The sequence below is a fragment of the Erigeron canadensis genome, chromosome 6 (genome assembly GCF_010389155.1).
Source record: "Erigeron canadensis isolate Cc75 chromosome 6, C_canadensis_v1, whole genome shotgun sequence".
NCBI lineage: Eukaryota > Viridiplantae > Streptophyta > Magnoliopsida > Asterales > Asteraceae > Erigeron > Erigeron canadensis.
In genome coordinates, this window is record NC_057766.1 from 1,253,891 (window position 1) to 1,266,569 (window position 12,679).

General features: G+C 34.5%; 2 protein-coding genes across 2 annotated transcripts; one reads left to right on the top strand and one right to left on the bottom strand.

Annotated features, from left to right (window-relative positions):
* Positions 1-1,767: 1,767 nt before the first annotated feature.
* Positions 1,768-3,024, bottom strand: LOC122603022 (protein ALP1-like). The gene has a single exon (XM_043775634.1). The coding sequence runs from the start codon at positions 3,022-3,024 to the stop codon at positions 1,768-1,770; it is 1,257 nt and encodes a 418-aa protein (XP_043631569.1).
* A 953-nt stretch (positions 3,025-3,977) lies between these two features.
* LOC122605439 (pre-rRNA-processing protein TSR1 homolog) lies at positions 3,978-12,591 on the top strand. The gene is made up of 21 exons (XM_043778392.1): positions 3,978-4,161; positions 4,555-4,631; positions 4,896-4,973; positions 5,054-5,185; positions 5,372-5,422; positions 5,555-5,698; positions 5,805-5,927; positions 6,351-6,428; positions 6,672-6,758; positions 6,835-6,957; positions 7,132-7,215; positions 7,834-7,932; positions 8,009-8,206; positions 8,761-8,836; positions 9,470-9,573; positions 9,648-9,907; positions 10,832-10,918; positions 10,996-11,226; positions 11,485-11,563; positions 11,641-11,704; positions 12,189-12,591. The coding sequence occupies exons 1-21, from the start codon at positions 4,068-4,070 to the stop codon at positions 12,302-12,304; spliced, it is 2,385 nt and encodes a 794-aa protein (XP_043634327.1). The 5' UTR covers positions 3,978-4,067; the 3' UTR covers positions 12,305-12,591.
* Positions 12,592-12,679: the final 88 nt, after the last annotated feature.

Here is a 12,679-nt window from a genome sequence, read left to right on the forward strand (position 1 = left end):
AAAAATTAGTTCATTGGAAGAAAAAATGATTGTCTTAATGCAAATAATGATATATTGATAACAATTCATATCAATCCCTAATATTGACTATCAATACACGATGTTATTATAAAAAATAGGGTTACATGTTTCAAAAAGTAGCGAGATGGTATTTAAGTGGGTGTGCAACTTATTATTTTGTCCAGATGCTACAATGAATCAGTCATTAAGATCTTAGTCGGTTACTAGTTTTTCAAAACTAACATCATTATTATGAGCAAATGAGGAATCAAAAAGCGATCTTACATTATTAGACTCCCATAGTCATACAAATATTCAACAAATCAATGACAGACTTATTATCTGTACTATTATATAAAGCATTATCTCCCTCTTTTTTTCTTTTTTTTTTTCTGAAGTTATATAATTGATGTACCTAAAATGACATTTCCAATTTTCCATTCAACACACATACTGCTTAACACAGATGATCTATCAAAAATACCTTTAATGAAATAATTTACAATATGTGTCTCTTAACTCCTAAAATACTCATTTTACATCAATTACATTTACACTACTCACTGTTACCGTCACCACCAGACGTCGCCCTCACCACCCGCCGTTACTACCATTACCGTCACCATCGTATCCTTCGAACATTTGTCTAGTTACATATCATATTACACCATTCTTTAGTGTATATTCTCTCACTCTCTATATGTTGTGTATAAATACATATTTTTAAGTCCTCGTAGTGAAATACATTATGCATTAAATCCGGAGTTGTGAAACTCGACAGATACAGCCGAGTCAGATCGTGTCCGCCTGAATGACGATACGAGTTTGCATACTCAGTCTGAAACTCGGTCAGGGTTCCACACTCGGGTTAACTTGGTCAAGACTCGGCTGTATCAGTCAAGAATCGTCTGTATCGGATAGGGTCAACCAAAGTTAAACCTTTTTTTCTTTTAAGCTTTTATTAATTATGTTTTTGTTTCTAGAGAATTATGTTGAAGTTGAAACATCATGTTATGTTTAAGTTTAAAGTTATATATATATTTTTTTTTAATTTTAATTTTTTCTTATATATAATTTCAAAAATCTTTGACCTAACCTTAATTGACCAATCGCAGTGCTCAATTTCTCAAAATTGATTAAATCAACACATGTCTAAATTAATTTACACTTTTTGGTTTTTCCATCACCAATTTACCCATTTAACCAAATTTATAAATAATTAATACTTTATTGCATAATAATATCTATCTAATAACAAAAAAAAGCTAAAAGCTAGAAAAGTTACAATAGTTAAATTAATAAGAATTAATATTTATATCAATAATTTATTTCACATTATTAATAGTAATCAAACTAAAATATTGTTTTTATTAGCAATTGTAATCAGATTATAATTAGGATAATCATTGTTAATTGTTATTAGGGGGGAGGGAGTGGTCACCCCTCCTCCCCCACCACTAACCAATTAGATTTTGCCACCTCAATTTTCCCCACTCTTCCCCCATCTCCACCTCATCATTTCTTTTTCATTTATTTTTAATACTATTTCATTTCTTTTTCATTTATTTTTAATACTATTTCATATATTTTTAATACTATATAATTTTACAAACTATATAAAATAACAACAATAATATTAAAAACATCACATTTTATTAGAAATATTAAAAACACATTACAACATACTAAAAAAAACAACTTGCATAAAAATAAACACTACGACATACTTAAAAATTAAAACAATTTACGACATACTAAAAAAACAAACTACTCATTAAGATATGGCAAATTTTGAGCCACGACATGCTCCGTGAGGTCGAATCGAAGACGGTGATGGACATCCTCATCTTGTATCTCATCGTATACATCACCGTTATAAACTGCTTCCACCGGCGGATCCATGATATGAACCGGTGATATCGCCCTACCATCGCGCTTTATGATCATGTTATGCAAAATACATAGCGCATAAACATATTGACCAATTTTGTGTTTGGTCATAGGCCGGAGAGGTCGAATGAGAATCTTCCATTTTTCTTTGAGCACACCGAATGCGCGCTTCACATCTTTTCTTGCTGCCTCTTGTAACCTCTTGAATTTCTTTTCCTTTGGGTCGGTAGGATACGGGTACGCTTTAACTAAGGTTGCCCACTTGTTGTAGATTCCATCGGTAAGATGGTAGCCGCGTTTGTAATCCCGTCCATTCACAGAAAATGAACTATTTGGAGCCGTTCCTAGTATCTCTTGAAGATACAAATCGGATTGATTCAACACATTGAGATCATTGTTCGACCCCGGCGCTCCAAAAAAGGCATGCCAAATCCACAAATCCTGTGACGCCGTAATCTCAATCATAATAGTAGGCACACCATAGTCACCTCTCGTATATTGCCCTCTCAACCTTCTAGGACAATTCCTCCATTCGATGTGGGTACAATCGATGCTACCAAGCATGCCGGGAATGTGGTGCTTAGCCTCATGGGCCTCGAATATGCGTGCAACATTGTGTTGAGTCGGCCTACGTAGGTACTCTCGGCCATACAGCTTAATGATGGCATCACAAAAATGATCAAGAGTTTCACGTGAAGTTCCTGCGGACATGCATAAGTACTCGTCATACTCATCGGGTGCGTTGCCTGTTGTAAGTTGTCTTACCGCCGACGTGATCTTTTGTAAAGCCAAGAAACTTCTCTTGCCTCGAGCGTCGTATCCTTCTTGAAAATATGGGAAGTTTGCTTCAATGTTGTCTACTATGGATAAAAACATACTTTTATCCATACGAAACTTGCGACGAAAATAAGCGTCGTCATACTTTGGTTCTTCAACAAACCAATCATTCATTAGAGTTTGAAGACCAATATCACGCCGGCGATCTATACTTTGACGGGGTCGGAATTCACTAGAGCTTGCGGTGTCTTGAAGATACTTATGTGCTTTAAGCAAAAATTGCAAAGAACTACCCGTGGATTCGTCGGAAGAAGTAGGATAATTTAAATCCCCCGACGAAGAAGAATCAGATGACATGTTTTTTTTATAAAAGGGATGGAGTTTTGGTATATAATTTGAAAGAAAGAGGAGAGAAAATGGAGAAAAATGGTGTTTTGTTGTATAAAAATGGCGAAGTGGTGTTGGTTTTTATAGATAAAAAGGTTTAAAAAAATAAAATAATTTTTTTTTTATTTTAATAATGGTCAAAAGACCCGTTAGTGGGGGGTCCCACATATTTTGACCGGCCGTTAGTGGGGGGTCCTACCTTCTCTTTCCTCCCTCTCTCCTCTTTCTTCTTCTTCCCCGCAACGGCTTCCTACCCCCGATTCCCTTCTCTCTCTCCTGCGATTAAACACTGGCGACGGTGTGCCCGCCCGGCCCCGCGACCCCGCAACCCCGCAACCCCTTCCCCGCTACCACTCCCTCCCCTCTTAGTAATTAGAATCAGACTATGTATAAAATACAGATTCTTTTTATATAAACTGAACTTTACATATAAAATCACAACACATGAAATCTTTGAAAACCTCACGAACTATCTGTTACTTTTATTGTTCCTAACAACCATGACGAACAAAAATATAATTACTTTTGCAAGATATCAATGAAAACTTGGTTAATTATGTAATCAAAGTTAAGATATTGCTTCTCTGGAAAAATTTGTATAAAAGAAAACTCTACTATACCATTTAGCCTTGGTCAATTGGTCAATTTTTTCCATTTACTATTTCTTATATTAATAATACTGTAAAACCCGTATATATAAAACGGATTTAAAATCTAGTTATTACTTGATACATAAAAGACTCACTATTTACCGATCCGATTTTTTTCTCATTTTTAAAAAATCCAATCTCATCAACTCGCATCCCAATTCTCGAGTTTGACAGGCTTGATTAAAATCAAGAAAATGGCAAAAAATTAATTCGGAGTGTAATTTTATAACGGCGCTTAAAACTAGAAAATATAAATACTACGGAGTAATAAACATTCACCATTCTAAAATCCCAAATTAGGGTTTTATAGCCACCCCCTTCAAAACCTGTTCTTTCAGCTGAAGGTCAGGTCCATAACAAACAATGGCGGGCGGTTCACGAGCTCAACATAACAAATCTCACAAAACTCGTTTTGCTTCTAAAGCTTCTCGCAACCTCCACAAAACTTCTGTCAAAGGTTTCCCCTCATTTTTTTTTATGTAATTTGTTTTAAATTCCATATAATGTTATTGTTTGAGCTGCACTGTATATATATATAAGTTTATATCTTTAAAAAATTCTTGATTTTAAGTTATGTGTGTGTATATATATTATTATTGTTACATGTGACATCACATTTGTTTGTGAAAGAACACAAATGAACTTGAACTAATGAACATATGACTAGAAATATTACGATGTAAATTTAACATTATGATGAACATAAACAAATGAACATAAGCGACTGAACGCCCACGAACATAAATAAAGAACGGCTTTTTGTGGTTCGTTTTTTGTTTACAGTCTTAGTTGAAATGCCTTCAAATGTTGTTTACTTTTTGTAACTTTTGATTGCTTTTGTGGAATTTAGATAAGAGTAAAATCAACAAACCTGATCGAAATGCAATGAAGGGAGCTCGGGCTGCTCGGCTACAACGTAACAAAATGGTGAATTTCCCACTCGTCATTTTTTGTACTTGTATGTTTTGGTACTAATAATGATTCAGGCTGTTAATTAAAAAAAAATGTTTTCCCGATGTTCTTATCTGCTAGCTATAATATAAGCAGTTTGATATATATATATATATATACGTAGGCCTTACGAAGCTTTCAAGTTTTCAAATTTTATAACATCAAAAAATAGTATGAAAGTAGATATATGAAGGAGATAGTTTTTGTAGTTGGTCTAATCGGTGGATTTGAATGATGCAGATAAGAGAGCATAAGAGGGCAGCCCTTGTGAAAGAGAAAAGGGCTTCTAGCGGAACAACTAGTGCACCCCGTATTATTGTGAGTATAATCAACTCACATTTACTCAAAACATCATATATTTTGTCTTACAACATTTCTAATATGGTCTCCTAAATCAGGTTTTATTTGGACTATCCGCTTCTACAAGTGTTAGCCTGGTAGCAAGGGATCTTTTGGCATTGTTGTCAAATGATACTAATGGAACTCAATTTCCAGCAGTTGCATCATCCGAGTATAGACTAAGAGCAACAGTATGTTGCCACACCACCCTTAAACTTTTTCTAATGTAGCGTGCAGTGCTTGCTTGTTATGCTTTTGAGTATGTTATTTTTTATATCAGAATCAAGTTATAATTAAAGTTTTCTTTTGTTGGGAAATTGGCAAGACATGGAATATGTAATTACCATACACCTTATAAAATTTTGGGCTATTTATAGGTCCTAGAAGCACCTCATGGTGATCTAATGGCATGCATGGAGATGGCCAAGGTACTTGAGTTTCAGTCTTTGAAACAGTATACATACATATTTCTCTGTGTGTTTATATGTAATATATATATATATATATATATTTGGTTGATTTGTTTTGATGCTAAATTGCCAATATACTAAATTTTGCAGATTGCAGATCTGATTGTTTTTGTGGCTTCTGCTAAATGTTCAAGTGAGCAAGGTAGCTCCAATTATTACATTGACAAATTTGGTTCTCAGAGTCTATCCGTGTTCAGATCTCTTGGCTTCCCAAGTTCTGCTGTTTTTCTTCGTGTAAGCACTTGACAAAGTTTTCTGTTTACGAAAGTTTAATATGTCCAACAAAGTATCTTTTTTACATTGACAGTGTTATCAGTAATTTATATTTTTTTCACTTCAGGATTTGCCTTCTGATTTAAAGAAAAGAAATGATATGAAGAAGACATGCATTTCTAGCCTTGCTTCCCAATTCCCTGAAGATTGTAAGGTCTACCCAGCAGATACAAAAGATGATTTGCACAAGGTATATCTCCTAAATCCCAAACCCTAACGTTACTGGAACAAATGCATCATATAAGTTGAAATTGCAATTTTGACCCATTTGGTTATGAAAAGGGTCGATCTTGGATGTGTCTAATTCCTACCAGGTCAATCAGGTCAAAAGTTGCCCCCTTTGAGGGTTCTTAATGCGTAAAACTTCTTTATTTCTTTTATTAAAAAATAGATTATTTTTATTTTGATCTAACTGTTGTAATCATTATTTGACACATTAATTCTTTTTCAAAAATCAATAAAATTGTTAGGTAAAAGCCACATTAAGGTTTCCTGTTTTGATCCGTTTTCCAACACTCCTATTTGCCACCTCTAATTATAATTCTATGGCTAGCATTTGTGCCATGTTCTTATGGTCTAGGCTCTAACTCTTGGCTTGACGTGGCTTTTACAGTTCATGTCGCTCTTCAAGGAGCAAAGGATCACAATACCCCATTGGCGTACCCAACGACCGTACCTCATGGCTCAGAAGGTAAAGTGTTTTTGGACCTGCAATAAAGACTTAAAAGTAATAGGTAGTCGTAGTTATGAGTATGAAAGGGCTGCTCTCTTTTCCTCTTTCTTAAAAAGAGCAAAGATCAGTTTTGTATTTTTTTTTAATAAAATGATCAGTTTTGTATTAATATATGTACTTGTATTCTTTTTACCTTTTCTTTTATACCTGATGATTCTTTTACCTTGAACTGATTATCATGCTTGTATAATACCATGACAGGTTGACATGGAGGCTGATGGATCTGGAAAATGCACTCTTCTTGTAACTGGTTATCTTCGTGCTCGCAATCTTTCAGTGAATCAGCTGGTATTTATTTATCATTCACCCCCTTCCATTTATCTCCTTGATATTTTGGTCCAGTCCCTAACCTACTTTTCGCCAGGTGCATGTATCGGGTGCTGGGGATTTTCAGTTGGGCAAGATTGAACTTCTCAATGATCCATGTTCATTAAATGTGAAAAAAGAAGGGGATTTGATGGATGCGGATGAGGTTGATGGTTGTCAGGTACATATTCTTTCCTCTGAAGACCATTAAATGAGTTTTCTTGTTTGTAATTTTTGTTGTCTCTGTGTGCATATTCTGTTAAGAATGGGTTCACTATTTTTTCTATTTAATGGTGTGCAAATTTTGTCGACAAGCTCTGTTATTTAAATGATATTAAAATATGGTATTATGCAGGTTATCAAAACTTTAGTTCCAGATCCTATGAATCAAGAGCCTTTACTTGTTGAAAATGTACCGGATCCTCTGGAAGGGGAACAGGTACCTTTTACAAAGGATATATTTACCTTTATTTTGTATTATTTCAGCCTTTGTTTCATATATGAGAACTATTTGAATTGGAAGAATCAAGAGAACCTTTAAATTATAACTTGATATGTTCATATGTGAACAAATTTGTTCACATATGAACAGATCAAGTTATACTTAATTTTACATGTTTTTAACAATTTTGTTTTTGCCCTCATATGAACCTTTATTATGTTTTTTCATGTGAATGAAGTCGTTTACATGTGATCTAATACATAATTTTAGAGTTCTCACGGTTGTGGTGAATAAAGAAGTTCTCACACGAACCTTCCCTATATATATATATATAGATATATATTTCTCTATTTTTTCTGTTGTTCCCTCTCTTTATGCCTCCTTCATTAAGTTGTACCTAAAGACCGCATGTTGTTTGGTTCAAGTTCCGGATAACACCGGTAGTATCTTTGGTCTAAAATATCCTCAGACTACATTTGTTTAAAAAAAGCTTTTAAGTTCACCCTCTTAGATAGGACAGTTTTGTTTAAGCTAGAAGTATTCTGCATTTTACTTGGTGAAAATCATAGTTTTGTGTCTCGTTTTGGCTTCTTATGTGCCTTATTTTATATACAGACATGGCCAACAGAGGCAGAGATGGCAGAAGCTGATAGAGTACACAAGGAAAAAAAGCAAAAAAAGAGGTTACTTCCTCGGGGTACTTCTGAATATCAGGTAGGTAGTTAATTCCAGAGTGTTTGTTTAACTTTAAGTTGGTGTTATCATGACCCTTGTGATATTGAATTTACAGGCTGGTTGGATAGTGGATGATTCCGATGTCTCTGGTACAGATAGTGATGATGCTGGTTCAGATGATGGTATGGTAGTTGATGAAGAACACGACCTCCATCGTCAAGGTGATGGTGGGGGATTTGACCTCGAAGATGACCAGGCTTCACTCAAGCTAAGGGATTCAGATGACGAAACTGAGGCTGATTCAGTGATGATGGTATTTAGAGAAACTTTGCCATATAATGTTCTTATTGCTTGCATATAGTTAAGGCAAAGTGGGCTGTGCGGGTGGGTTTTTAAATAGTTTGCTATGGACGAAATGCAAGTTGGGTTAAGACAACACTTCCTTGTCCAAAACTATTAAATCTTTCTTTAAAAATAGAAGTTTCCAGTATAACTTATAACTTTTTATAATAAAGTATTACAGGGGATTCTATGTTTTAAAAATAAATTTTATATAACTTGTTGTCTGTAATTTGATATACTATGTTTAATTACAGGTCATAAAGATTATAAATGACCCAATATTGACCTACTCATAAGCAAGTAAATGAGTCAAAACTGCCTCTTTTATTACATTAAACTTGTGTCTAGTATCTTGACTCTATAGAACCAAAAAAATGGTAAATAGACTGTCGGTGCCGGTACAAAGTTGGTTTTTATCTGCATAACGATGAAACCCTGTTATAGTTAAGAACTGATAATGTGGTTTTTAAAGGTTGTACTTTAATTTGTTTGATTCTAAAAAAAGTTGTATTTTTTGTCTTTCAGGATAATGACAACTTGACGAAGGAGCAGATAGAAGAAGATATCCGAAAGATAAAAGAGGCACATGCTGAAGATGAAGGTATTGATTCGATACTTATCAAATATAATTGCATAAGTAGTATAATAACCTATAGTAAATACATTTTTGTAAGCCTTAATCTACATCAAATTGTATGCATATGGTATATTGTTCAGTTAGAGGCGACAATTAGCAATTACTTATTTACTTAGAAATTACTTGATTCGGGTTATGGTTGATCTCAAATGGGTCAAACTGTTAAGTAAAAAAGTTTCTCTAAAGAAAACGAGCCCTAAGTTCCCGTGTGTAGTCTTAATGTATAAACTCGATTATATCATTTTATTCAGAAATTTCAATCATCATTGGAACAATATAATCGTATTTGGCACAATGTTTACTTTCCAAGAATTTTGATGCTGGACAAAAAGAGTGTCATATCATTTTATGAGAGTGCTTTTGTGTGTAACCCACCCACTTTGCCAAATCCGATGAATACATATGTGTGTGACCTGCCCATTTTTCTCCATCTAGCTACTAGCTCAGAGAAATGTAGATTATTAGGTGTATAAATTCGATAAAATTTAAGATAACTGTTAGCTTAATCTGTTTAGAATATTTAGTTAGCTTACCAGATACCGGATATTACATCATCGCCAATGCTCTTTGTTCAAGATTTCATTGGTTGTATTTCAGAGTACCCGGATGAAGTGGATGCTCCAGTAGATATTCCTGCTCGGAAACGATTTGCTAAATACAGAGGCTTAAAATCGTTCCGGACTTCTGCATGGGACCCTAAAGTTAGCTCTATATGATTCAGCACCATGATTTTCATTGCTTTTAGCTTTTCGCTAACCCATTTTCTTTTTTCCAGGAATCTCTACCTCCTGAATATGCACGAATTTTTGCATTCGATAATTTTAATAGAACACAGAAGCACGTTCTTTCTAAAGCTCGGGATATGGAACAAGGAAGTTTAGATGAATGTGTACCTGCAAATTCTTATGTGACACTTTACATCAGAGAAGTCCCAGTTCATATTGCTGCAAACCTATGCATTCTGTCAAAGACGACGCCAGTCATTACATGTGGTCTCTTGCAACATGAATCAAAGATTTCTGTTCTTCACTTTAGGTATGTTAATAAATTTTTACTTTTTGTGTTTTTTTAAAAAAAAAAAGGTTTTATAGAGATAGCAATGTGGGTGACAGGTAATGATTGTAAACACTTATTTATGTCACACAGGATTACTAGAAGTCAGATCATTTATAGTCTAAATCTTCAAATGGAATAACTTAGGAGGTTAATTGTATTAATAAAATATGATGAGTGACTATCAACGGTTTGTGTTCAATTAGGTCACTCAACCACTTTTTCTTAAAGTATGTATGTTGCCGGCTAAACCAGATTTTAATCCAGTTTGTTTATCTTGCTGATCGAACTGGGTTTTATCTGGTTCTATATTTGGTTTTGTACTTTTGTATATGTTTTTCTGTCTAAAATATACTTGTGAATAAGAAAGTATATTCGGATGACTTTGATAAAAGTAAAACTTGTTCAATGACTTGACGCATTTTTTGGTTGCAAGTTAATGTGACTTTGTTGGTGATTTCTTTTTCAATATTATATCCTGGCTGGAGTTTTTAGAACAACTTATAATAAGGTCATGTTGAGGATGTGAAAGCATCAACTTCAATTTATTGAAAGGTGGTTGAACATGGACATGTTATAAAACCTAGATGACATCATAATATTGTCATGTATTGTTTAAAAATATGTTTACTTTCATAAAAACACGAGGCTCTACAAAAATGTATATGACCATTCTTTGAAAACAAATGTATGTGCAAGGTTGAAGTAGTGTATGTCCATTCTTTAATAGGTGGTTTAGCCTTAATCGGTAGCATTCCCTGTTGTTAGTCTGACTGGTGTGGTCCTGTTTTAAAGCATATGTCAAAACTGCCACTTCTGTTCATATAGTCAATGTGCGGACGTGGAAATAATTATGTACATCATAATATCACTTCTGTTCATAATGTTTTTTTTTTCTTTCTGCAGGATAAAGAAGCATGAAACATATAGTGAACCCATAAAAGCCAAAGAAGAACTAATATTTCATGTTGGCTTCAGACAGTTTGTAACAAGGTAGTATTTGTGCCTCTTTATGATTTTTATCAGCCATCATTTGTATTTTGACGACTTAAACTTGAAATTTATTGCAGACCGACTTTTGCGTCTGACAATTTCAATTCAGACAAACACAAGATGGAAAGATTTCTTCATGCAGGTCGCTTTTCTATAGCTTCAGTTTATGCTCCGATTTCTTTTCCTCCTCTTCCACTGATTGCGTTCAAGAGGAGAGGTGATTCTCTTGCACCTGTGTTGGCTGCTGTCGGCTCATTAAACAGTATTAACCCTGATAAGATTATCCTAAAGAAGATCATCTTAACTGGGTAAGAAACACTTCACATTTTGAGTAATTTCTGATTTATTTTTTTGGTGGAATTTTTGGTGATCTACTTAGGAATGGGGTCACTTTGGGTTGTTATTTTTTTTCAAACGGGGTCTTGTGAGTTTAGAGTAATAATAAGCTGCTATAGCTAAAAGGGGAAGGGTCCTATACTCCTATGGGTTGAGAGTACTATATATTTTCGGATAATGTTCCATAATCGTTATAAAACTTGCTTGGTTACTGCTTATGTATGCTGCAGTTATCCTCAACGTGTTTCTAAATCAAAAGCTGCAGTAAGATATATGTTCCATAATCCAGAGGATGTGAAGTGGTTCAAGGTATGTGTTTCTTTGTGGATGTGACATCCTTTTCTAATATTTGTTGAGAATTTGATTTTTTTTGTGTTCTGTTATAGCCTGTGGAAGTTTGGACAAAATTGGGTCGCCGTGGTCGCATTAAGGAGCCCGTTGGTACACATGGTATGGTTCTGTTGGATCTGACTTTTCTAATACTTTTTATCTGCGTCATTGATGTTGTTCACTTAGTAATCATATATGACCCACATTTGATGGCTGGATTTCTATTATGGTAAATCTCCAATGGGTCTAATGGGTTGAAAGTGACCCAAAGTGTTCATTTAATGTGTGCGACCTCCGAAGTGGTTTTCTGCAAAGGTTTAAGTATTGCAGGTCAAAACAAATCTTATCTCGTGTATTTCACTACCCCTATTTACATATTATAGCCAATAGTTTCTGATACGTGTGGAAAGTGATGTGTTGATCTACAAGAACCTAAAAAATGTTATTGTAACTTGTTTGTATGATATGCGATGTTCATATCTATACCTCAGAGGACAAAAAACGACCAATATAGCAGCCTGTTCTTTTGCTTTTTTGGAGAAAGCAGCCTATTCACAAAACGCCTACATATATATTGATTCTGAATTTTTACTTATTTTATTAGGTGCAATGAAGTGCATATTGAATGGTGTACTCCAACAGAACGATACTGTGTGCATGAGTTTATTTAAGCGATCATATCCCAAGTGGCCCGAACATTGGTTCCCGATGTCCACTTGACCTTCACTGTGTGTTCATAAATGTTCCCCCCGTGAGTGATAGCTCATGGAAGACGATGTGTGTTCAACACTGATGGAATGAAGCTTTGGTTCAGATTGGTTACCTGGCTGCTGCCACCGTGATCTCTTCCCCCATTTTCCTGCTTAATGTAGGGTGATGGAAAAGTTTTGGTGTATATTATCTTTAACTTATGTCCTTTTCAATATAATATATAACTTTGAACGGTATTTGGGGTTTACACCCATCAAGATTCTTTTAGCTAATGGTATTCCAATTGTTTGCTCAAATGTTACCTTGATTGTAATTGAATCGGTACAGTTCTAGTTGGTTCTTTCCCTGCTTTTTTGTGCGTGTTTAAGAATCAATTGTCATTCA